The 27,209-nt window shown below is 39.7% G+C and overlaps 1 protein-coding gene across 5 annotated transcripts in view; it reads right to left on the reverse strand.

The window, feature by feature from the left end:
- The window catches only part of Synd (protein kinase C and casein kinase substrate in neurons protein Synd), a 162,023-nt gene that overhangs the window by 23,148 nt on the left and 111,666 nt on the right, over positions 1-27,209 (reverse strand). For all 5 annotated transcript variants that reach the window (XM_025303706.1, XM_025303707.1, XM_011150590.3 and 2 more), the window contains exons 2-3: positions 444-835; positions 1-178 (exon numbers count right to left, since the gene is read on the reverse strand). The exon at positions 1-178 is cut by the window's left edge and continues 11 nt beyond it. In XM_025303706.1, coding sequence (XP_025159491.1) covers positions 1-178; positions 444-806 — 541 coding nt within the window. In that variant the 5' untranslated portion in view covers positions 807-835. The remainder of the gene's footprint in view (positions 179-443; positions 836-27,209) is intronic.

Raw genomic sequence — 27,209 nt, forward strand, 5'->3', positions numbered from 1 at the left:
AGAGAGAACTATCCGCCGAAGCGTTCCTCTCCATGTTCGCCGCCGTTCGTTCGGTTTTGCAGCTATTGTGGTACTCCGACTTGGCTTTCTCGACCTTCTGCAGGAGTTTCGCCCACGGCTTCTGCGCCTTCTTGAACGCGTCCTCCATTTCCTTGCGCTCCTTCAGGGTCATCATCGACTGCGAACCAAACTCGCGCGATGTTAGCGAGAAAGAAGGAACACCGAAGAGTACACGGAAAAGCGGCGTAAAATCGAGAAAAATTAACAAAGGAAGAGAGCAATCACAGTCAACGTCTTTTCGTCAGTGTTCTTTTTGGTCCTTTTTGAGGACACCTCTGGCTCAGCGAGTTTCGCCGCGTGAACTCTCTCTCTCGTGAGCGACGGGGAAGTGTTATCGACGAGACGTCGCGAGGCTCGCGATCTACGGGGAAAGCGGTCCTTACCTTGTGATACGTGTCCTTCTGCCACGTCTTCACCTGCTGAATAATGTCGTTGCAGAGATTCTCCTTGACCCTGAGGTGAAGATCGCACAGTCTGTCGGACTCGACGAGCACGCCCTTCCACGCCGCCTCGGTGGTGCCGTATTCCGGTCCCTTCTCGATCTTGTCGTTCCAATTCTTCGACCAATTCTTCAGCGCCTTCGCGTAAGTCTTCTCGATCTCCGCCCTTTCCTGGACCAGCGCTATCAGACTGTCGCAGAGCTTGTGCCCGTCCTCGATCCTCTTGGTGGTGCGCTTGTAATTGCCCGGCTCCCAAAAGGAGTCCGACGTCGCTATCAGCATGTTGTCGTCGCTGTGATGTGACATCTTAGCCTAGGTCGAGAAACTCCTCTCACCTGGAAGCAAAAGGGGAACGAGCGGTCAGAGAGAGACGGTCGATGCTGTCCCGTTAAAAGGAGAAGGAAACTTCACACGCGATCCTCCGCCGCGATCTCGAATTCTCTTGCGCGTTTCTCATACCTTCAACGGTCGTCTTGCTGATAGCGATGAAGAAGTTCTTCCTCGCGAATCATGCTTTTACGCGGAGATCCTTGGGCATTATTGACGAACGCGCTAAGCCGCGTCGCTTTGTGAGGGGCTTGTTTGGTCGAGAATATTGCCGAGATAAGAGAAGAAGACGCGCGACGGAGGATCCTCGTGAGGAAAATCGCTCGAAGGTTGACGCGTAATTCATGTATAATAAAGAATGGAGCGTGCGCCTCCCCCCTCCCCTGATTAACAAAGTAGCAAATTAGCGTGATTTTAGCGGCGCATTATTATTGCAGCGCCACTTGAGTATCGCTTCACGCGGCGGCGGCCATGTTTACTTAAGCGATAACTTGTGAGATTCGGGAAACATATGGATCCGCGCTGCGCAAATGTATCGCAGATATACGCTTGAGCGTACTCAAATATTCGTCGAATTTAATTTCGAGCTCTACGCAGCAGTCGCACGCTATCGCGAATAACCGCTGCGTTCTATAGATTGTAGACTTTTTACAACGGAAATAGCGATTACGAGAGATCTCTTTGGAAATGCTATAAACATATATCCTTGTAGAATGCATAACGCAGAGTAAGGCATCTAAAATAGGTCACTTGAATAACTTTGAAAATAGGCAAGGTAGAAAAAAAAATGTTAAATAAAACAGAAGTTGTAGGGTTTCAAGTGACGCATTTAAATGGTTTAAGTGATATGACGATTTCGAAATTTCCAAAAGTCATTAAATTAACAAAAGTTTGTAAAGCGCGTAATACAGAGTGAGACACTTAAAATAGGCCACTTGAATAACTTTGAAAATAGGCAAGATAGAAAAAAATGTTCAATACAGAAGTTGTAGGGTTTCAAGTGACGCATTTAGGGAATTTAAATGATATGATGATTTCGAAATTTCCAGAGGTCATTAAGTTAACAAAAGTTTGTAAAGCGCATAATACAAAGTGAGGCACTTAAAATAGGCCACCTGAATAACTTTAAAAATAGGCAAGACAAAAAAAATGTTAAATACAGAAGTTGTAGGATTTTAAGTGACGCGTTTGGAGGGTTTAAATGATATAATGATTTCGGAATTTCCAGAGATCATTAAGTTAACAAAAGTTTGTAAAGCGCATAATATAGAGTGAGGCACTTAAAATAGACTACCTGAATAACTTTGAAAATAAGCAAGATAGAAAAAAATATTCAATACAGAAGTTATAGGGTTTAAGTGATGCATTTAGAGGGTTTAAGTGATATGATGACTTTGAAATTTCCAAAGGTTCATCAAGTTAAAAGTTAGACCACTATTGCAACAGCATATTCTTCAGATCAAATAGAGTAAAAAAGTCTAGTAGCACTTTTTCTTCCGATAAGCCGACTACTTCCGACTACTTACCGAGATATCGCAAGCGAAGAATTAAAAGAATTTTCCTTAAAGTTTTCCTTAAATATCTCAGAAAATAATAGGCAAGTAAAAAAATGTTTCAGACAAAAGTTGGTCAAATTAATTGGTAGGAAAAAATGATATAATAAAAGATGCCGGTTTCTAAAAAAGTCAAGGTGACCTTTCCGTGACCTTAAACGCCGTTCAAGATACTAGTGTTGCTATGTGATGCGTCACTAAAAACCTACAACTTCTATATTTAACATATTTTCTTATCTTGCATATTTTCAAAGTTATTCACGTGGCCTGTTTTAAGCCTCAACCTGTGTATTTTCATGGGAGACTCCAATTCGTTCTAGGTTTCAAATTTACTCAAAATACGTTTTGAATCTTAATGACATTACTCTTAGAGAGTCAATAAAAGTGTTAAATTGAAACAAAAAATTGCTTCTTTTACATAGAGTATAAATTTTATAACATCCCTGAAGAGAAAATATTCCTTATTGAAGATGACCACCGCTCGAGAGAAGAAAAGTAAGCAGAGCATACAACCGCTTTTCTTAGCAGTACAGCAGGACATTTTTCTTTGCGTATTACGTCAACTTGTGTGTAAAATATCGACTACAAAAACGACATTTACAATCTGTTCGCCTTGTGTATTTCCGCGTGTATTCCGACTAATTTCCCACGTCAAGGGGGAACGTCGCAAGTTCCCTGAGTCATCGGCGAGAAATTTGCGACGTTACAACGTTACAAGCTTCACGAGCGTCGTCTCTACTGGGCAATGCTAAATATTTGCTGCGTCGAGCACGGCAGTTATTGGATTACGCTTTGGATCATCGATTGGCCCAATTTGCGAAGCCGTTGCGAATCCGCCCCAGCTTGGAAAGACGTTACGCGCTGTGGAGCGACACGACGTTGCGTGTGTGTCAAAGCTCCCGCTTTATCAACCCTCCGTTAGTCACAATACTTTTCGCGCCAGAATCCTCGCAATCGTATTTCACAAACGTGCTGATTTTCTCACCATTTTCCTCTGCCTTTCGAAAATGTCTCTTTCAATTAGCACTTGGCTGATGAGCCGTTCAAACGCTCAAGTACAAAAAAATGAAGAAGAAATGGATAAATATTAGTAAGGCCGAAAGAGTTTGAGGCCGTATTTGGCCTGACTGCTAAATGTATCGACGACAAACGGAGGATTCAGATCAGTTTCGACACACATCAACCTGCGGAATGAAAATGAAAACGCAATCTCCCGGGTTTTCCCGCCTCTCGGGGAGCGAGTCTCGCCGAGAGGAACCGGTTTCGAGCAAAGAATGCCCTCCTCAAATCGCGCCTCAAAGCCGCGGACAAAGCGCGAGCGTGATTCTCTCTGTTGCAACGTAGCGAGCACGTAGCGAGCCGGGAATGAAAATCGCGTCCTGCGCGATGCCGCGCACGGCGTTTCGCGATCGGGTCAAGCGGACTAACAATTAGGTTGCGGCGGCTCGCCCGGGACTAGCCGCGCAGCTCGTTCACATGCAAATACAGTGCATCAAGAGGCTGCATTCTCTCCGGCTCCGGTCGTCAGCGACCGACGGCGGAATTGCTCGATGAAGTTTCACGACCACGGCTCGTCGCTTGTTACGTGCCAACAGCACGAATTACAAACGAAAACAGCACCGTTCCCCCCCCTCTCTCTCTCTCTCTCTCTCTTTCACAGAAAGAGCATCTTTTTCGGGAGAGCTTTCGGGGGAGGAACGTCCGAGCGAGACTGGACAGAGGAAATGTATACGTGATACGTGGAGCAGTTCCCGACTAGAAATTTATCTCGTCCTGACTAGGTTAATCAGATTATTTGGTCATCAGGTCTTAGTAAGTCATCCTAGTTACGCAGCGAATATCAGGATCTTATTAATCCTTTGCTGCACAAGTCAACATATATGGTATGTGACACCTTTTTAGTCATTGTTTAAATTTTCTCTTAAATTTTAGGTTAAGGATTTCTTGTTACGTAATAAGACTTTACGGGATCCTCAGATATTATTCTATGCATACATCATGTCGTACAACTATTATTTTGCATTATTTGTTATAAACAAAATAATTGCAAAAATATTCTTTTTTCCTTCAAAAATCGGATTGGAAAAATTTGGTAATAAATATGTACGGCATAATTTATATATTTTTCTGATCGCTGATTATAAATCCGTTGTCAGATTTTTGAAATTTAAAATGGCGGATCCAATCAGCGTGATCAGCGACCCCAAAACTCCTGAGTGACGAAGTTCAAGCGGATCCGGTTGACTTTGAAAATTCCATCCGTCATATTGGATCCCCCATATTGAATCTTGTATTTTTTACATTAAATTTGTACTCAGCGATCCCAGAAACCCCCGGGTAACAAGTTACACAAAAATGCACTAGGAAAAAACGTGCAACAAAAGGTTAAGGATTCATAGATTCAGGATCTTATTAAGTTACTTTATTAAATCCTTCCCACGTTTCATTTCGGATTAAGGATCCTGCCCAGTCAGAAACATTTGGTTCATACGACGTCGAATCAACATCGAAAACGCGTTTGATTCAACGTCGAAAGCGTATAAATATAGACCTGTCTTCGAACGCAATTTCGTTATCGTTTCAAGCTCAAATTAATTATTCAAGGAACGTCGCGTATACGTTTATAAAAAAATTATCCCGAATTTTCTTAAGTCTCGCGACCACTAAAACCGAAGGATTGCCACATACACATGTACTTTCCGGCCCTTCGATTCCAAGCGGCGCAAGTGGTCACATTCCATTGTGTTGAGACCGCGGTAGAGATTGCTTAATCTTGATAATCGAGCGGCACATAGCAACCCCAATGGTTCCGACGATATTCTTACGACTAATGATTTTATAATGGATTCTTATAAAGTTTGCATAACATTATTATACAAGATATCCAGGATGTTTTGGGAACGAAAAATTATGAAGATTAATCAGACCAAACTGAGAAGAAAAGTCAAATACCATTTTGCAAAAATCGCAATAGTTATCAGATTGTTAATGATTGAAAATGACCACATCTAGAAGCTCTTTTAATTGATAACTTGAAAATTTGCGTACTTATTTGCAAAATGGTACTTTTTATTCAGAATGACCTAATCTATAATTATATGATGTCCATTTTGCCTAGCGACAGGTTCAAAATTCAGGGTTCAAAGTTCAATATATTCATATCTATTGCTAGACACAATAGCCGTTATATAATTGTAGATTAGATCATTCTGTACAAAAACGTCCTTTACCATGTTGCAAATAAGTACGCAAATTTTCAAATTATCAATTAAAAGAGCTTCTAGATATGGTCATTTTCAATCATTAACAATCCGATAACTATTGCGATTTTTGCAAAATGGTATTTGACTTTTCTTCTCATTTTGATCCGATTAATTTTCGCAATTTTTCGTCTCCAAAAAATCCTGGATACCCTGTACATCATATATCTATGTGCTCTTTCAAAAGCGCTATCATTTATTTACGTGGACATTTAGTGCAAATATTGTATATGCAAACCACTTATATTGATATTTACATTTGTTATTTTTTACCTTTTTCTCTTATATTTTATTTTATTTTTTTTTACATCAGTATTTTTTTCTTTCTGGTTTTTTATAATTACAATACTATTATTATTATAAGACTCTATAGATAGCGTTTTGTACCAAAGAGATTTCCTGTAAATTTCACAATAAATAAAAATAAACGAATATATTGCAGCTACCAATTTTTTTGCTAGAACAACAAGAAGATACAATTGAAGTAATTTAAAAATATAATTTCACTAACATTAATTATTTTTCTCTCTCAATGTTCCCATCCTGTATTCAAGTCCAATAATGGTTTAATGTCCTCATCAACCGATATTCGTCTGCAGACATTCCGTCGTTGTAGAATTCTCACCAATAACAAAATACGCGCGCTGAAAGGGGGACAAGTTGAAGTAAAACGACAGGGTTTATATTTTCTTCCTCCTTTCTTCACAGAGGAGCCATTTCGTAATCCACAGGACGCGACGGATCTCGTGTCCCTAGATTTCATTCTCATGGACTTTCTCCGGAGACTTCGGCTCGGCAAGGACGTTTCTTGGCACACGGCCTACACGGCTGTATTCCCATATTCATGAACGGCTATTGTCTCCTTACTAAACGCGGCTACCTGCTTCCTTTTCAATTCACTTACCTGCACCCCGATACATGGATCATTGTTCGTGCGTTCCCCAGTGTGAAGACAGATCAACATACTTCTGAATTTTACGTGTATCCGATGACGAGAATCTTTGTGGCTGCATTCTGAGTACATTTGCCGATACAAGCCCGACTAGAAATTTTGATCAGGCACACCTGACATTGACAAGGATCTAATAGGGTGAGTGGAGGGTAATCCTAATTAAAATAGACCTTTTATAATGTCCTGATGACAATTGAATTAAGAAAGACCTTTATAAGCTTACAGTGATTGGATCTGTCTATATCAGGATATTAATGTACCAACCCAATGTATCATATAATAAGGTTTAGTTGATCAGCTCGGGATTCTTATTCATTATACCTTACATTATCAGCTTACATTATCAGATTTTGACAAGTTACAGTTAATAATCTTTTTCTTTTGACAGTCGATAAAAGAAATTAACGTGACATTGGGTTTCTTTGGATTTGTCTTAAACCATTTTGCAATTTGAAAATCACTTATTATAATATTTTATTAAAAATCTGAAAGCAACACACATAGAATCACACACACACACACATATATATACACTAGTTCACTAATATATATTGTATCAGTCACATATCTAATGTTGTTACGTTATTCAATGTTTATTTATTCAATGTTAATATACAGGATGTCCGGGACCTTTTGCAAATAAAAAGAAGATTAATCAGATGTGAAGATTAATCAAATCAGACTGAGAAGAAAAGTCATGTATCATTTTGCAAAATCGCAAGTTATCAAGTTATTAATGATTCAAAATGACCATTTCTAGAGGCTTTTTTAATCGATAACTTGAAATTTTGCATAGTTATTGGCAAAATGGTAAAGGACTTTTTTGTTCAGAATGATCTAACCTACAATTAGATGATGGTGACTATTGTGTCTAGCGATAGATATGAATACGAGGGTAGTCCCAAAAGTACCTGACCTGACATATAGATAGCGGTTGTTGTTTGAAAAGAATGACTATGGTAGAAAGTACCAACCTTATAAAGCTTAAGTTTGAAGTTTGACGACGCTACGTTGTTTAGTATTTGTTTGGCAGCCATTAATAGTGAACCCTCTCAGTGAATTTGTAAACATGAAAAAAATTGGTCATCATATGTGATACAATACTTTCATTTGAAAGGCCTCAGTCCAACCAATATCAAAGCGGAGCTAGATTCTACTCTGGGGGAGTCTGCTCCTTTGTTTACAACAGTAAAATATCGGGTGGCAGAGTTTAAACGAGGCCGTACGAGCTGCCAAGACGAACATCGCAGTGGTCGACCAAATGAGGTGACCACGCCAGAAATGGTGAAGAAAATCCACAAAATGGTATTAGATAACCGTCGACTAAAAGTGCGCGAGTTAACAGACATGGTAGGCATTTCAAAAAGTGCTGTATATCGCATATTGACTGAAAATTTGGACACGAGAAAGCTGTGCGCAAGATGGGTGCCGCGATTGAAACAAAAACATCATGAGGATGTTTCAATCGAGTGTTTGGCGAAGTTTCGCAGCAATAAAGCCGAGTTTTTGCGTCGATTCATAACCATGAATGAAACATGGGTCCATCACTTCACACCTGAGACGAAGGAACAGTCAAAACAATGGACCAAGGTGGCTTGATGGCTATTTTGAGGAGCTCGATGATTTCCACTATAAACAGGGTATCGAAGCCATTGAACATCGCTGGGAAAAGTATTGAGCTAAAAGGAGACTATGTAGAGAAATAAAAATATTTTTTCCCAAACTTTTTGTGTTTTCTTTGTTAGGTCAGGTACTTCTGAGACTACCCTCATATATTGAACTTTGAACCCTGAATCTTGAACCTGTTGCTAGGCACAATAGCACAATAGCAATAGCAATTATATAACAATAATCATATAATTGAAGATTAGATCATTCTGAACAGAAAAGTTCTTTTGCAATTTTTTTTTCTTTTTCACCATTTTGCAAATAACTACGCAAATTTCCAAGTTATCGATTAAAAGAGCCTGGTCATTTTGAATCATTAATAATAATTTAATAATTTAAGAACTGTTGTAATAATCATTAATAATTTAATAACTATTGTGATATTTGAAAAATGGTACTTGACTTTTCCTCTCAGTTTGATCTGATTAATCTTCACAATTTTTCATTTTCAAAAGATCCCGAACACCCTGTATATATAAAAAATGCAATGAAAATAGTTCACATGTAGGGATAAGATTATCGGCTTAAATCTCCCATATAACGCGGGGTGAAAATTCACACAAAGAGGAAGAAAAACCTAAAATGTCTTGCAGGAATATTAAATTTAATTAATGACAAAATAAATAAACAATCGATGAAACCCCTCAAAACTCCTATACAGAAATATATGTTTACATATTCGCAAAAGTTCATCGTAAATACAAAATTTACTTGAGATACATTTTGAATCCTAGTAAGTTTGGTACGTTAACTGAAAATATTAAATTGAAAGTCAAATGCGGCTTGCGCTTCCTGTACAAAATATAAGTTTTATAATATGCTCCAGAGGGGAGAAAATCAATTCTCTCAAATGACATGCGTGACACTACACGAATTTAGTTACAAAAATATCAAACACTTTTGCCTCGCAGTACGATCATTCGATTATCTTGTAACAGATTTGGAAGTTCTGCGTTCTGAATTCTCGAAGAGACGCAGAGCGCGGATACACGGACGAACCACTGTCGCATATTACTTCGAGATAAAAACGGGCGCGGCTCGTATAACAAGACTCGGCAGCGGGATAGAGTTAGCGTCAGCTTTGCATTCGAATTTGCATCGAATCAACAATCCCGCTCCACAAACGAGCGCGCACGCTTCCTCGAGTCGAGGTCCGTCCGCCTGGCTCCGTAACCGGAGTTGCGGCGCGAAATAAATGAAATCATTAGACTACGTAATAAATCGTCGCTTCCTGAAAATCATCCGCGCTGTATTATTTCGATGTAGTGAATATTCGCACAGAAACTCGCGTGGAGAGTTATACGCGCGGGAGATGGCGGTTTAGCAGTTCTCCGGGTTCTAATTTGCATACGTTTTAATGCAAATACTCGCGGTATGATATATTGTATCGGCCTTCCGTAGCGAACAAGATCGCGTGTGCGTTTCTTAGACACGAGATGCGCAGGGTACAATCGCGTGCCTGCAATTATCGCGAGGAGTGCGGCGGTTTTCGAAAACAGCTGAGCAACTTCGTTGTTCTCTCTCTCTCTCTCGTCTTTCAGCGCGTCGAAGCCACGCGCGACTCGAGTCGTGGGTGAAGCCTGCCGGAGAAGAAGGAAGAGGAAGATCACGAAGGTGACGAAGATGAGTGAGTAGGCGTGGAGCGAGGAATGCCGCTGGGCCGGCCGAGGATGATCGACCAGTTCCGTAGGAGCAAGTCGAGGAGAAGGTCGAACAACCAAGGCTCCGCCGGGGAGTCCGAATTTTGGTGTCGTGACGCTTTTCTTCAGCAGTAACTCGCTGAAACAGCCACGCGCGCGGCCTTTTCTCGGTGGGAACCGAGGCTCTTTTCTTTCGCCGGGCTCGATCGGAATGGACATGCTCGCGCTCTGGATCGTGGAATGCTGCTCTACCAGGAGCTGGCTGGATCGCGGCGCGGCGCGGCGCGGCGCGGCGCGACGAACTCGAGCGATCTCGAAGGTGCCGCAAGCGCGAACGATTAATCGATTACGCGCGGCGCTCCTCGTGGCGAAACCGGGAGGATTCGTAATGGTATGCGGTGTGTGAGAGTTAGATAAAACACGTAGCACCGGAGAATTAGCAGTCGAAGAGGGATAAATTCCGCGCTCACGCAATGAGGTCGAGGAGATTGTTCGCGTGGTTACACGCCGCTAATATAATTTTTCGCTCTTGCTCGAAGGTTTCTCTCCGAAGTAAGAAGGAAATCGTCATTTCCGATATCTTGCAAGTTCCGGCTGCGGCTATATGCGGCTCGTTCTGTCCGTGTAGAATTTTTTAACTGTACGTTCTGCGTGAATTTATTAAATTTATTATTTCTAGTAGTTAATCCTTTCCGATAGAATTTACATAGTTCAGAGTAAAATTTGAAACTGAAATATTTTTCCGCTCTTTCGCAATTTTAAAGTGTGGACATTTAATTTTTCGAAATAACATACGGTTTGGCGTTTGATACACATAACCTCAAATAATCAGTAGTATTCACAATGGCTAGCAACCAAGAGCAACGATACGCGATGCATTTCGTATTTCATTTAAACAAAAACGCTTCCAAAACGCAGCCAAAACAATTTGTACCGCTTATGGTGAACGTGCTGTGACCTATCACACGTGCCGAAACGGTTTGAACGTTTTTGAAGTAGTGATATTGATCTTCGCGACCAACCACGCCCTGGCCAGCCAAAACAATTTGAAGAGGAGGAGTTGCAAAATCTACTGAATGAAAATGCCGCATAAACATAACAAAAACTTGCGGAAAAGCTGGGAGTAGGCTAGAAAGCTACTTGCGATCGTTTACATCGTATGAGAAAGATATAGAAAGAAGTGAAGTGGTTTTCATACTAGCTAACCACTGCATTGACAATAAAAATCGCTGATTGACCACATATGTTAGCTTGCTTGGCAAACAACAACAAAAAATATTTTTTGCACAAAATCATAACTGATGACGAGAAATGGATTATGTATGAAAATCCCAAACACAAAAAATCATGGGTAGACCTCGATCAATCGACAACGTTGATTGCAAAACCCAAACGTTTCGGAAGAAAAGTTCTTTGTATATGGTGGGACCAGAGAGGTATGCTGTACTATGAGCTCTTGGAACCGGGTAAAAGCATTAAAGCAGAGATTTACCAAGAGCAATTGATACGTTTGAGCGATGCAATTGAGAAAAATAGCTAGTTACTGGACAAGGCAGTCGTAAAGTCATCCTGCTGCACGAAAATACTCCACGAGCACGAAACCGCACGAAAACCACATACAGCAGAAGTTACAAAAGAAACTATTTTACATTTAGGCTGAAAAGTTTTTCCACACGCGGTATATTCTTCAGATCTGGCTCCATCAGATTTTCACTTGTTTCGGTCGACGCAACATGCACTGTCTGATACATATTTTTCGACAGTTAGCAACATACGAAATTTCATCGATGACTTTAACCTGAAAGCCACCAAATTTCTATCGCGATGGGATTCGATATCTACCCAATAAAAGGCGTAAGGTCATCGATAACAACGGAGAATACTTTATTAATTAATCTCGTTCTGTTGACTTTTAAATAAAGATTGAAAATTGTCGACAACCAAAAAGAATTAACTGCTAGACCTAATATGTGGGTTGGAGGTGCACGCAAAGGCAAAGATATTAGCTAACCAAAAAAGTTGCAATTCTGTATATTAAAAATAGATATATACATCGCGAGAAGTATAAGCAATTGTGTGCGGTAGCATTTACACGCCATTGAATTCGTGCTCCGACCAGTCGGCAGTATGTAAATCTTGCAATTAATCATATGGCGTGGATACAATCCTCAAATACCCATATTCATCAAACGGAACGCTCTCTTTGGCACAATGGCCTTCGGAAAACATAATATTCCAGAGCCGGTTCATGCGCGCGACATTGCTATAACGTGTATTGCAGCTGACATTTCAAAAGCGCGCCGTAGATGCAGGAAAATGTCGCATAAGCGGCCTGCGTGAAACGTGTCGCCCGGATTTTTATGAGCAACAAGGTCGAGAGGTGGATACCGCCACGGTAAGACTCCGGTTCGGGGCTTCTCCTTCCCCCATACTTCCGTGCCGAATTATTTAAATGCGAGATCACATATTTCATTCACCGCGATCGTCATGTGTGTCCAAGCGTTCAGCGATCGGAAAAAAGTATTTGCTTAACCCTTTGTTGCACGTTTTTTTCTAATGTATATAATTTTGTGTAACTTGTTACCCGGGGGTTTCTGGGGTCACTGAGTACGAATCTAATGTCAAAAATACAAGATTCAAAATAACGAGTCCAATATGGCGGATGGAATTTTCAAGATCTGCAACCGGATCCGCTTGAAACTTGTCATACGGGGGTTTTTGGGGTCGCTGATTACGAATCCGATGTCAAAAATACAAGATTAAAAATGGCGGACCGGAAATTGAAAATTTTTCAAAATTTCTACGAAAATTGATATCTGTGGGTTTTTTGAGTCGCTGATTATGAATCCGTTATCACTCTCGCTCTTAGCATAACCCAGAACTAACGACGTGTATGTGGCGAATATCTAGTTCCATTTTTTCTTTTTTACTTTTACATATCAATCATAATATTAAACAAATGAGAGAAAGAAAGAGAGGACCCTAGATACCAAATTTCACGGGAACTGGAAAAACTTTTAATTTACAGTCCGCCATATTGGTTCCGCCATTTTGAATTTCGGAAATCTGACAACGGATTTATAATCAACGACCAAAAATACATGAATATATATATTTTTCCGTGCATGTTTATTACCAACTTTCCAAAAACGATTTTTGAAGGAAAAAAGAATATATTTGCAATTATTTTGTTTATAACAAATAACTAATGCAAAATAATAGTTGTACAACATGATGTATGTATAGAATAATATCCAAGGATCCCGTAAGGACTTATTACATGATAAGAAACCCTTAACCTAACATTTAAGAGACATTAAACGATGGCTAAAAAGGTGTCACATATATGTTAACTTACGTAGCAAAAGGTTAATTCGAAGTAAAAGGGAAATCGTCATTTCCGATATTTTGCAAGTTTCACTTTGGCTCATTTCGCCCATGCAGAATTGTCTAACTCTGCGTTGTGCAAGAATTTATGCGGATGGAAAGCGCACGCAAAGACAAAAATTTTAAGTAACCAAAAAAGTTGATGCAGTTTCGTATATTAAAAGTTAAACAAGGGCAGAAATTTTTAGAAAAAGTTATAACTGATATATGAACAAATAATTGATAACTCCTCGTTATCAACAAAGCGTCTTACAGAATGTGGTGCATTTTCAAATAATTCATCCCGAGAAGAACATTTTTTAAGCCACTTCTGTGCAGTCGATTCTTTTATCATATCTCCTCCAAATGCCGCGCATATTTTACATTTTAATTAAAAAAAATACCGCAGAAGCTAAAGAAACTATTTGTTCGGCTTTGTGCGAAGATGCTGTTTTCTACAGTACAAAAGTGCTTCCAAAGGTTTAAGAGTGGAAATTTGGATCTCAAGAACGAAGAACGCCCAACTAAAAAAGATTGAAGATAAAGAACTTCAAGAACTTTTAGAGGGAAACCCTTGTCGCACGCAGGCAAAGCTTGCAGATTTATTTGGAGTAACCCGACAAGTCATTTCCAAGCGCTTACATAAGCTATAGAGGATCCAAAGGGAGGGTCGTTAGGTTCCGCGTGAACTCCCTCCTGAAAACAAGAGTAGACGCTGCAACACTGCTATATCCTTGCTATTCAAGTTTAAAAAAAGACTTTTTGTACAAGGCAGTGACCTGTGATGAAAAGTCGGTACTTCATGACAATCTGAAGAGGCGAAAATCTTGGGTTCATCCAGATGAGTCATCGAACAGCACTGCAAAACCAAACATTCATGCAGAAAAAGTTTGTTGGAAGTATTTGGTAGGACCAGAAGGGCGTTATTCACTATGAGCTGCTCAAATTCGGTCAAACTATCACTGCTGAGCGTTATCAGGAACAACTAATTCGAATGAGTGACGCACTTGAGGAGAAAGGGCCTTTTGCCGGCAATGGGAGGAGGAAAGTGATTTTATTACGAGACAACGTACGACTAAACACAGCAAAAACAACACCTGGAAACTCCGCCTTGGGCTGGGAAATTCTCCTTCCCTCGGCGTATTCTCTAAACTTCGCCTCTTCGCAATTACCATCTCTTTAGATTTCTGTAACATTACAGGGCTGATTAACACTTCCACATCTGTTTAGGATGTTGGAACAAGCATCGTTAAGTTTATCGACTCAAAGCAACCGAAGCACTTTTCTCCGAAGTGGAATTCGACAGTTGCCTGAAAGATGGAAATGTGTAGAGAGTGAGAGGGATTATTTTGAAGATTAGATAATTATTCGTTTTTTATAAATAAACATCAAAGCTTCGTAAAAAATGTAGAGAATTGACTGAGAAAAATACTCCTGTTGTTCTAATAATTGAACGTTTGTTGTTTGATAATTGTACGGGGGACAAATTAAACAGTTACTGCAACAAATCATTTTCTGTTATTTGCAATTTTAACAAATATACATCGCTAGAGATGCAAATATATTTGTAGCACAACTTTTAGTAAAAAGGATAGCAACGTCGTAATAGCGTAATATATACATGAACATGACTCTTCTGTGGTCCATTTTCTAAATTCTCATATAGGGTGTCCAATTTTAAGCTATCATTTCCTCGTAACTTTGCAGGGAGCGGTACATATATGTACGTGACTCTTCTGTGGTCCACATTCTGAATTCTTATATATAGATAAAAGCAACTCTTAAAGTGATTTAAGTTTTTTCAAGCTATGAATTACTTTTACAAACTTTTTTATTAATAAAAATATGTTTATTGTATGAGCTCCTTTATATGTATATCTTTAACTGTATCTAACCTTATTTAACGGTTTATTATTAGGTGTACAACTTTGCTTCCGCCGTTATAGCTTCCTATAGATAACTTTGGCGATAAGTAGTGGTCGAAATAAATAGATCATAGACGTCATGCAATAAACTTGGGCATCTGTCAACATAACCCCATAGAAACATTAGTCGATTTGTGTCTGCATCATAAAGTTATTCTCGATTGAAAATGTTAGTTTACGAGTCAAATTCTCGTCATTTGCGGGAGGTTTTAATTTTCTGCTTCAATATGAAGAAATCTGCGGCTGAGGCTCATCGAATGCTCTCAAATACTTATGGTGAGGCCGCTATTAGTGAAAGAACGTGTCATGAGCGGTTTCAACGCTTCAAGAACGGTAATTTTCACGTCGAAGACCGGCATAGCGGTGGAAGAGAGAAGGTTTTCGAAGATGCAGAATTGGAGGCATTACTTAATGAAGACTCGTATCAAAGTCAAGAAGAATTGGCACGATCATTGGGAGTGACTCAACAAGCAATTTCATAACGCCTCAAAGACATGGGAATGATTCAGAAGTAAGGAAATTGGGTGCCGTACGAGTTGAAACCGAGAGATGTTGAACGGCGTTTGTTTGCTTGTGAACAGTTGCTTGAAAGGTAAAGACGGAAGGGATTTTTGCATCGTATTGTGACTGGGGACGAAAAATGGGTTCATTACGATAACTCCAAGCGCAAAAAATCATGGAGATATCCCAGCCATGCTTCCACGTCGACGGCCGAACCGAATATTCACGGCTCCAAGGTTATGCTCTATATTTGGTGGGACCAGCTCGGCGTAGTGTATTATGAGCTGTTAAAACCGAATGAAACAATCACAGGCGATCGTTATCGAACGCAATTAATGCATTTGAGCCGAGCATTGAAAGACAAACGGCCGCAATACAACGAGAGACATGATAAACTGATTTTGCAGCATGACAATGCTCGACCCCATGTTGCGAAAGTGGTCAAGACATACTTGAAAACGTTGAAATGGGAAGTCCTATCCCACCCGCCGTATTCTCCAGATGTTGCTCCCTCTGACTATCACTTGTTTCGATCAATGGCACACGGGCTGGTTGACCCGCACTTCCGATCTCATGAAGAAGTAAGAAATTGGATCTATTCGTGGAGCGCTTCAAAAGATGACCAGTTTTTTCAACGTGGGATTCGTAAGCTGCCCGAAAGATGGGAAAAAGTAGTGGCCAGCGATGGACAATACTTTGAATCATAAATATATAACCAGTTTTTTACAATAAAGCCTCGAATTTCGGAAAAAAAACAGCGGGAGCAAAGTTGTACACCTAATAATTTTATATAATGTGCCGTGCTAAAAGTAAAGATTAATGTAATAATGCGTTGCTTTCTTTCTTTTCTCGAATTCTTGCAAAATACACACACACACACACATATAGAATTGTTATTTTGTTAATCCTTCTCTACCAATGTTTGATTAGATGTAATGGAGCTATATTTGAATTATCTGGTAATTATGATATATATTGTGTAGCATTGCATGTATGGTTTCATCAAGTATTTTATGAATTTTACTATATATTATACGTTGGTGAGGAAAAGCTAATACAACTGATTTGTTTATATACAATTTCTAATCCTTGCTCATCTTCTATATTGCCAAACAAATGAAAAATTTATGATTTATTGGATCAACATAATAATACCATTTGTTGCTATTATAAAATTGTTAGTTAGAGCAACAAATAATTTGTTACCAGAACGGAGTCATTTGCTGCCCCACATTAACAAACCATTTCTTTCGGTAAAATTCTTTAGAAAGCAACGAACGCGACAAAAGTTATCAAAATTACGGCAAAGGCTTAGCTACCTAAAATAGACCACTTGAATAACTTTGAAATTTTACAAGATAGAAAAAATGTTAAATATAAAAGCTGTAGTCTTAAGTGACACATCACGTAGCAATACTAGTATGACCTTGAACAGCGTCAGCAAGGTTACGGGAAGGTCGGCTTATACACAATTTCTAACCTTTGCTCACACACATATTCTGTATTGCCAACAAATAAAAAATGTATGATTTATTGGATCAATGTAACATAATACCGTTTGTTCCCATTACAAAATTGTTGGTTAGAGGAACAAGTCATAAGTAACAAATCATTTGTCACCATAACGGAGTCATTTGCTGTTCCGCATTGACAAGCCATTTGTTGCGGTTACTGGTGTTTTGTTAACCCAACAAAACCTTTTTCCTCGGTGTTAAGTTGCGCACCTAATAGAATAGTACGATGCATGACGGCAGAACCGAGACTCGGCGGTGTGTCCCGATTTTGCCGATGACGCGCGCAAAAGAGGCGCGAACGCGAGTATCGCTCGCTGAATCATTACTATCGCGTCTTCCTCCTGTTACGTCACTACCGCCGCGCCTGCGAGGGTGTCTGCTGTGCCATAATGCCCTCCCTCGAGTATCTCCTCGAGTGTGCAGACGTGTTACCCTCGTTCAAAGTCGCGCCGCTCTTTCGTATTTCGAGGTTGCGAAACTATGCGTTAATGCATGCACAAAGAGAAATATGCGCCACATTCAGGTGACCGTCACTTGTTTCAACTTTATACAGGGTGTTTCAGATCACCCAGGTCACGCGATAGTCACCCAATTTTTTCGTAAACGCGAGAATTTTAGAGAAAAATGTTTCAAACAAAAGTTGTAGGGCTTCAAAGGATCTATTTACTGACGCTATGAATTTAACCTTGGGATAACCTTGAAAAGTCCAATCAAGATCCACATAAAAATCTTATATGGAAATTCCAATTTTTTATTACATCGTCTTTTTCCACCAATTAATTTGAACAACTTTGTCTAAAATATTTTTTTATTTGCTTTTATTTTATTTTTTTAGATATTTAAGGAAAACTTGGTAACTTTTTCAATATTTAACCTACGATATCTCGTTAACTATTTGTCGGAAGAAAAAGTGGTACTAGACTCTTTTGCTCTATTTAGTCACAAAAATATATTTTACAATAGAGCCGCGATTTTTGTTAACTTACTGACTTTTGGAAATTTCAAAATCATCAAATTAACAAAAATCGGGGCGCTATTGGAACAATATATTCTTATGTCTGTGAAATTAGCACGTCAAACTATTATTAATGTGAAAAAAACAAGTAGAGTTCTAGTAACACTTTTTATAGTTCTACAGTTATAACGAAAAAAATAGATGTGAAACGCATCTAGAACTGTCGCTAAAAGTCAAGAAATTGATCAGCATGTCGCTTTTATTCTGAACGACATACTGGCACGTTTCATTAGCAATTGTTTAACAATGTTTAACGGCCGGAACTCTTCTTAAAAATGATCGTGAGATATAGAATTATGCGAAAACTAACGAGAATTATCGCTAGATCTGCAGAAAATTATCAGCACCTCGCTTTTTCTTCAGAGGATGCATTGCAGTATTTAAAATTTACAAAAAAAAAATGTTAAATGTTGAAATCTTTTTTTATGCTTGCACTCAGAGACGGAACTCTGGTAAAATTAACGAGAACTATTGCCAGAAGTTGGAATATTTGATTGCTTAGAGGGACCTTAGAGGGAGAGATGACGTGATAACTTCGTGAACCCAGCACGTTGTATTTTTATTTTTGATTTTTTGGGTGTAACGTTGCAAAACTATTTTTTTCGTTATAAGAGAATTACAGAACTAAAAAAAGTGCTACTAGAACTCTACTTGTTTTTTTAATAATTTGATGTGCTAACTTCACAGACACAAAAATATATTGTTCCAATAGCGCCTCGATTTTTGTTAATTTGATGATTTTGAAATTTCCAAAAGTCAGTAAGTTAACAAAAATCGCGGCTCTATTGTAAAATATATTTTTGTGACTAAATAGAGCAAAAAAGTCTAGTACCACTTTTTCTTCCGACAAATAGTTAACGAGATATCGTAGGTTAAATATTGAAAAAGTTACCAAGTTTTCCTTAAATATCTAAAAAAATAAAATAAAAGCAAATAAAAAAATATTTTTGACAAAGTTGTTTAAATTAATTGGTGGAAAAAGACGGTGTAATAAAAAATTGGAATTTCCATATAAGATTTTTATGTGGATCTTAATTGGACTTTTCAAGGTCGTCCCAAGGTCAAATGCACAGCGTCAGTACACCCAAATAGATCCTTTGAAGCCCTACAACTTTTGTCTGAAACATTTTGCTCTAAAATGTCACGTTTACGAAAAAATCGGGTGTCTGAAACATCCTGTATATTCGCAAATTTACCGAAAGCTCATCCCATTCGCTCAAAATACATTCCGGGATCCCAGTAAGTTTACTTCTTCTCTCAACCAAGAATTGGAATTCAAACCAGATGTTAAATGAAAAGTGAAGTTTTTAACGTTAAGTTTCGTAATATTCTCGAAGAAAGAATAAATTCTTCTGTTCTTTCAGTACAGGATAATGGAAGCTTTCCTCAAATTTCTGATGAGTATATTTCAAATTTCTCGAAAGAACGAGAGTAAACTGAGTGCATAATCGTTTTTCTCAGCAGCAGGGGGAGCATTTTTTCTCTGCGTATTGCGTCAGTCTGTGCTTTATCAAAATACACATGTTCTTTTGTGCTTCCGCGTCGCTGTGTCTCGTCGATTTTTTTTACGCGTCAAGAAGTTGCAAGTGTCTTTTCCACCGACTTTTCCCACTGCGCGTTACAAACGCCTCGTGTTACTTGAGTTTTCATATTCAGCAGTTTTTCTCCGTCCGTTCGCTTGCGCATTTCCACGTATGTTCATCCGCTCTGGGTAAAGTGTCAGAGCATCTGGTGACCGCACGCGCGAAAAGGAATTTCGATAAGATAGAGAGCGTCGTAAATAAACGTGACTAACATCCTCGTAATCCTCCAGAAGCGTAATCGCGTGTAGTGAGAGAAAATGTGCGAACGCTTCTCCACGGCCTCTAAATAGCAACGGATGCTACGATGCGATCCTACCTGGAATTATTTATACGCTCTTCCCTCCGTCTCTCCCCTCCTCTCTCCCACTCTCGTATTTGTCGTTATATAAATAGCGGAATACGTATGCATAAGTGGCGTCAATGAACGATTACGTCGCGACTTCCCGTAATCGTCGAACGTGACTAAAGTCGAAACGACCGCGCGGCTGCGTTTATCGCGAGGATCCGGATTAACCATCCTCCGGCCTTATAGTCTCTCATTAATTAAATTTCGATCGTCCCAGTTTAGAAGTGAGACGAGATACAGTTGAGTCCCGTTATGATAATTTTAATTAATATCGCGTCTTGGGCATAGCGCATGCCGTTCATTATATTTCGTCAGGATGGTTTACTTCACGGATACAAACAAAATGCAGCGGAGTTACGGCGTAAACGGTTAACGGCTGAATTAAAGTTACGCCGGCCGTGACGAAATTTTCGTCTCCGGCCGGCGCTAATGCAGGCGCGAGGGAATGGATATGATACATAAAGAACAAGTTGCTGAAGAATAATTAGAGCAGCCTTTGTCAGTTCGTCCATGTTGATCATTAAGACCGGTACATTCTAGCTTCTCCATTAAATATTAGGAGTGCGCAAAAGTTTTTATTAATATTATTATAAATGACACAGTATCTTTAATCAAGATATTTCCCGGCATTATCTACTACTTTTTGCCATCTTTCAGGCAAAAACGGATACCACGATAAAAGCAGTCTTTGCTCTTGGGTAGAGATGTACGAATAAAGAATTTTTATGTCGAATCGAATCGAATCTCATTTTTAAATTCGAATTCGAATCGAATCGAATGAAATCGAATAGAATCATTAAAAAATTTAACATGACTATTAAACATGCAAATAATGATGGAAGTAGGCAATATCTGGAGAATATGCGGAGAGGGTGGATTTCCCATTGCAATTCCATTAAAGTTTCCCGGGTCGCCGATGGGGTCTGGCATTGTCGTGCAAAAGAATCACTTTGCTTCGCTTTGTCGCAAAATATGGCCGTTTCTCGATCAATTGCTCATTTAACTGCCTCAATTATCGAATGTATACCAGATGTGTAAATATGAAACCGGAATTTTTGTATAGAAAATACACGTTTATTGTTTGAAAATGATAAAAAATATTTTATTCGAAGTATTGCCCATCGCTAGCTATACATTTTTCCCACCTGTCTGACAATTTGTGGATGCCATACCAAAAAAACTGTTGCTCTTTTGAGGCAAACCAGTCATCGAGCTATTTTCGTACATTTTCGTAAGAAGTGAAGCGCTGCTCAGCAAGTGCGTGTCCTATCGATGCAAATAAGTAGTAATCAGACGGAGGCAAGTCTGGTGAGTAAGCCGCATGCGAAAGTATTTCTCAACTAAACGCCTCAATCGTTTCCTTGACCAGTTTTGCTGTGTGTGATGGTGCATTATTATGAAGCAAAATCACTTTGTGTTGCCTTTTTTGATATTTTGGTCGTTTTTCACGCAAAGCTTGATTCAAATCGATCATTTGTTGTCGGTAGCGTTCAGTATGAACGGTTTCACCAGGTTTTAGCAGCTCATAATAGCAGCACACTATTCTGATCCCACCAAACACAGAGAGCATTGTCTTCCGTCGATAGCGATTTGGCCTTGCAGTCGATGTCGATGGTTCGCCTGGAGTTACCCATGATCTTTTACGCTTAGGATTCTCAAAATATATCCACTTTTCATCGCCAGTCACAATTCGATGGAGAAATGACTTTCTTTTGTACCTGGCGAGCAGTATTTCGCAAGTGGTTTTTCGGTTTTCCTGCCGTCTTTCATTCAGTTCATGTGGAACCCATTTTCCTATTTTCTGGATCTTTCCCATGGCTTTCAAACGTAGGCTTCAAAGAGACGGCTTCTCGTGTCACATTTAATTGATCCGCGAGTTGCTGTTGCATTTGAGCGTCATCCTTATCCAACAATGCTTGCAATTCGCTGTCTTCAAACTTTTTCGGTGGTCTTCCATGTTCTTCGTTTCTCACGTAAAAATCGTCACGTTTGAATTTTTTAAACCACTCAAAGCACTGTGTATATTTACCAAGAGCATGCTCATCGTAAGCTTCGACAAGCATTCGATGCGATTCTGCAGCAGTTTTCTTCAAATGGTAACAGAAAATCAATGCTGTCCGTAAATCATAGCTTCCAGGCACAAAATTCGACATGTTCAACGCTATTACAAACTATGCTGTTGTATGAAACTTGTATTGTTGTGAGTTGGAAATCTTTGTCAGATGTCAACAAATGGAAATGGCGGCAATGACGCGGTTTGACGGTAACTACATTGACAGCTAGGGCCATTTATGGGCAAATTCCGGTTTCATATTTACAGACCTGGTAATTTCGCGGTGATAATCTGAGATGGTTTTAACAGCTCATAATACAGCATTCCTTGCATGTCCTACCAGGTACACAGGAGGATCCTTGTAACCATAGATATTTCGTTTTAGCTATGACGTAGAGGGTTCTCTGGAATTTACGCACGATCTTTTGCGACTGGGGTTGTCATAATAAATCCATTTTTCGTCTGCGGTCACAATTCGATACAAAAAAGACTTGTGTTTGTATCCATTGAGCAGCGAAAGATAAATGGTAATTCGGCTGGCAATAGCGTTCTCCGATAATTCATGGGGAGCTCATTTTCCTTCCTTCAGAATTTTCCTCGTCTCAAGCAAGCGTCGAATTACAGTATTCTGATTAACATGAATTCTTTTCTACACTCAAGTTCTATATTCGATTGAGTCGAATCATTTTGCAATAACGTTTCCAAGTCATCCGAACTCATCTCTTGCGGTCACCCGGCAGGCTCCTTGTCTTTCAAGTCAAAATTGCCATTTTTAAAGCGCCGAAACCACTTATGACTAAACTTTCAGCTATCGTTCTCTCACCATAAGTTTCGCAAATGGTTCTGGTTGCTTCGGCAGCTGTTTTGCGCTGATGAAATAAAAAAAGCATACAATGACGAATATGCGTCGTATCGACTTTCATCTTCATGCGGATTAAAAATGTTTATGTCAATGAACATGACGTATTATTAAAGATGTGCGAACTATTCGAATTCAAATCGAATCGAATCGAATCTAATGTAATTCGATTCAATTCGAATCCGAATCCCTATGATTCGAATCCGAATAATATGAATAGGAATCAAATACATTATCGTTTGCGTGCATCAGCTGTAAAACGGGCCGTCTGGGCCTGTATGTTTGAACCCTTAACTTGTAATTAACTTAACTTATAATTAATAACTTAATTATAAATTATTTTAAATATTTAAGTATATATTATATTTTACTTTAAGATGATATTATAATATCAATATTTCTTTTCATATTAAAATCTTCCATCATTATTTGCATGTTTAATAGTCGTGTTAAATTTTTTAATGATTCGATTCGATTTCATTCGATTCGATTCGAATTCGAATGAAATTTCATAGATTCGATTCGATTTGAATTCGAATTTAAAAAAATGAGATTCGATTCGATTCGACATAAAAATTCTTGATTCGCATATCTCTACTTGTTATGCATTAGTTTCTATGTAGGTTGACCAATACTGACATAATCTAACAAAAATGCGTCGCAACTTTCATGTAAAAATTCATAATTCTATCTGTATCTGAACGATGGAAACTTTTACATGTCCCTAATAAAAAACCGAAGAAGATCAACGATTTTTCTCACCTCGCAACATAAAACCGTTCTTCGATCGTAAGTGGCTGTAAAAGTTGCAAAATTCTGAGATGAAAGTCTCACATCTTTCTATCTATTTATTTGCTTCTCCACGTGTATGCAAAGTTTGATTGAAATCAGCGCTGGCACGGCTCTCTCGCGCTGCAGGAAAGCTGCAAGAAAGCTGGAGCGTTCTGCATATCAAGATTGCTTACCGCCCCACCTAATTAAGTTTCCCTTGATGCGCTGATAAATTTGCAACGCTCTCACTCCTAGCCCCTCCCTTCCCCCCGATACTTCTCCTTTTCAGACTTACGTCACGAGCACGTTAACGTGCGACAGCAGTAATCGGCATGATTATCGCATAATTTCGTGACGTAACGCGTTATATCCGCTACTTCTGATTGTCGTGTCGCGGCACGTATGATATCTTCACGTTCAAACGTGCCAAGATTCAAACGTGTCGATGCGGCCTCAACACCAGGATCCACCTGTTTCGTATCGCCGCCGGCGCTGAGAGATCTCGTTGGACGCGTTGCCACGTGTTATCACATTAGTCGCATACTTTTGCGATACGACTGCAGATAACGTTAAGCAAAAATTCTGCTTGACTATCGCTCATGTTCGATCCTATCGCTCGCAGCTGCCGAATTCGGCTGATAATCGTCAGCTATCCTCCCCTTCGCGTTTCTTCGTTGCAATTTCTACTCGTAGAAGGTTTCGTACTAAATACGGAACACATAAAATTACGAGCGAGAACATATTGAAAAGGTTACAATTCACTAATTATTTAAACTTCGGCGTTACGTCACTCCATTTTTTGGCAATAAATCTGCATTAAAATAATTTTTTAATGTGTTGTTTTCAACAGAAAAATTTCACGCTGCCACTTCTAAGAACCTTAAAATTCTGATCAAAGATCGTATGTTATAAAGCATTGAGAATTGATGCATGCAATACGAATAACGTCCAAATTCTGACTAACCAAACCGCTTTATGTTATCGCGGACGAACAAAAGCATAACGGCTTATTATTCCACAGATATTTAACTGTCTAAGACAATCACTCATGTAGAGCAGGAATGATTTTAAGAAAATTGACTTTTGGCCAGCTTTTCAACCTAAACATCCCACAATACGCCGCTTAAAATCGAAATGTCAGAAAGGATGCGCGTGTGTGCGGACTAATCCTTCGGTTCTAGCAGTCGCGAGAAATAAGAAAATTTAAGATAATTTTTTTATGAACATATACGCACATTGACGTTCTTTGGGTAATTAGTTTGACATTGAAACGATAATGAAATTACGATCGAAGACAGGTTCATATTTATATTCTTTCGACGTCGAATCAATTCGAATCAATTCAAATACCGACATTGGATTTTCGATGTTTACTCGACATCGTATGAACCAAATGTTTCTGACTAGGCAGAAGAAGTCTTCATCTAAAGTAAAACATGAGAAAGATTCAATAAGGAAATTCAATAAAATAACTTAATCCTAGCTATGAATCCTTAATAAGATCCTGAAATTCACGCTGCGTTCCATGATTTATTAGGACCTGATATCGTATTGCCTTGTCCGTATCAGATGATTAAACGAGGTTAACCTGGTCAAGACCATGAGATAAATTTCTCATCGAGTATCAACAGGGGAAGCGAAGAACGAGCGGCAAATTGCGATTATTGGCTCCGTCTTGACGCGGACGTCGTTCAAAGATTAAAGTTCCTCCGTTGTCTGAGCGAGGACTGATCCGACGTAATCGCCCGTTGCTCGTCGCCCGATGTTTTTATAAATAGCCGCTACGGACGGCTATTGTCACCGCGACGATAGTCCCGCGCTGCGTACGAGACAGATTATCGATGCACGCTTACGAATGACACGACTCTGCGCGATAGAGTCACGCTTGACTCATCGTGTCGAGTTTATCGTTTCGAGGCGAGAGCCTGCCCGATGACGAGTGTCCGTAGGCCTCGGAATTGTCGGCAATAAAATTTGCACACATATCGCCGTGATAGAACACGTAAGCACACCGAGGAAAGACAAACATAAGATTTACGGGACGCAACGATGCCGAGAACGAAAAGTATTCCGCATAGTTTCCGCATAGTCACGGTTCCGTCAGTACTCGCTGGAAGACGAAAATGGCTTACGACGCAGTCGAATCGAAACCGTAAGGGCGAATTCACATCTTGGCAGAAAAGCAGAAAGGCAGCAGCCAATCATAAATGACGCTGATAGTCTGTCTCTCTCTTGAAAGAGAGATAGAAGAGAAGGACAGACTATCAGCACCATTTATGATTGGCTGCTGCCTTTCTGCTTTTCTGCCTGGGTGTGAATCCATCCTTAGGGCGCATTCACACCTCGGCAGAAAAGCAGGAAGCAGAAAAGCAGCAGCCAATCACAAATGGCGCTGATAGTCTGCCTCTCTCTTGCGAGAGTTTTTCCCTCTGTCACTCCCTTGGCTTCTACTGTTCTTTCTGCTTTGCTGTCCAAGTATGAATCCTCCTTAACCCTTTAACTGCTGAGATATTAAATGACCAGTACGACCCCCTTTGCTGAGTTATTTTTACAATTATAAAATATTTTATAATGATATAAGATCATGCAAAAATGTACACATATACCGGCTCTCTTTTCTTTTTCTTTGTGCCAATGTAGTATTTGAACATACATGACAATGCCTAGTGGCATTGCAGCAAGGTCGCCATTTTTTTCCACACTCGAGTTATCTCGACCGTAGCAGTTAAAGGGTTAAGGGCGAATTCACACCCTAGCAGAACAGCAGAAAGCAAAAAGGCAGCATCCAATCAGAACTCGCGCTGGTAGTCTATCTCTGTCTCTCAAGAGAAAGACAGACTATCAGCGCGACTTCTGATTGGATGATGCTTTTCTGCTTTTTAAAGGGTGAATTCATACCTGGGCAGGAAAGCAGAAACCAGAAAAGCAGCATCCGATCAGAAGACACGCTTATAGTTTGACTCTCTTACGAAAGTTTTTCTCTCTGTCACTCTCTTGGTTTCTGCTGTTCTGCTTTTCTGCCAAAATGTGAATCCACCCTAAGGAGCGCTGGCTCGGCTTGACGAACCGAACATTTATTCGAGGGAATTAAAACGACGACCGCCTGTAAACGCACCGTTCCTCCGGTCGGAAGTCGCGGGACGGGGAGCTCAGGATGGGAATTAGTGGCACGGTGCGCTTCGAGGACAATGCCGAGGAGATGGCAGTTAAGGAAATATAGACGGCCTTAAAAGCAACGTCGCACCGCATTAGGCTTGGAAAACGTCGTTTACGGCGGCTTGCAGCGCGGGAGTATAGACAGGTTATTTATACGCGCCGAGTTTCCTTAAGGATGAGACTCCGGTCGTCGTCTTCCGTCTCCTCGTGGATAAACGTA

Source organism: Harpegnathos saltator, unplaced genomic scaffold (genome assembly GCF_003227715.2).
Source record: "Harpegnathos saltator strain DR-91 unplaced genomic scaffold, Hsal_v8.6 scaffold562, whole genome shotgun sequence".
In the NCBI taxonomy this organism is placed as follows: domain Eukaryota; kingdom Metazoa; phylum Arthropoda; class Insecta; order Hymenoptera; family Formicidae; genus Harpegnathos; species Harpegnathos saltator.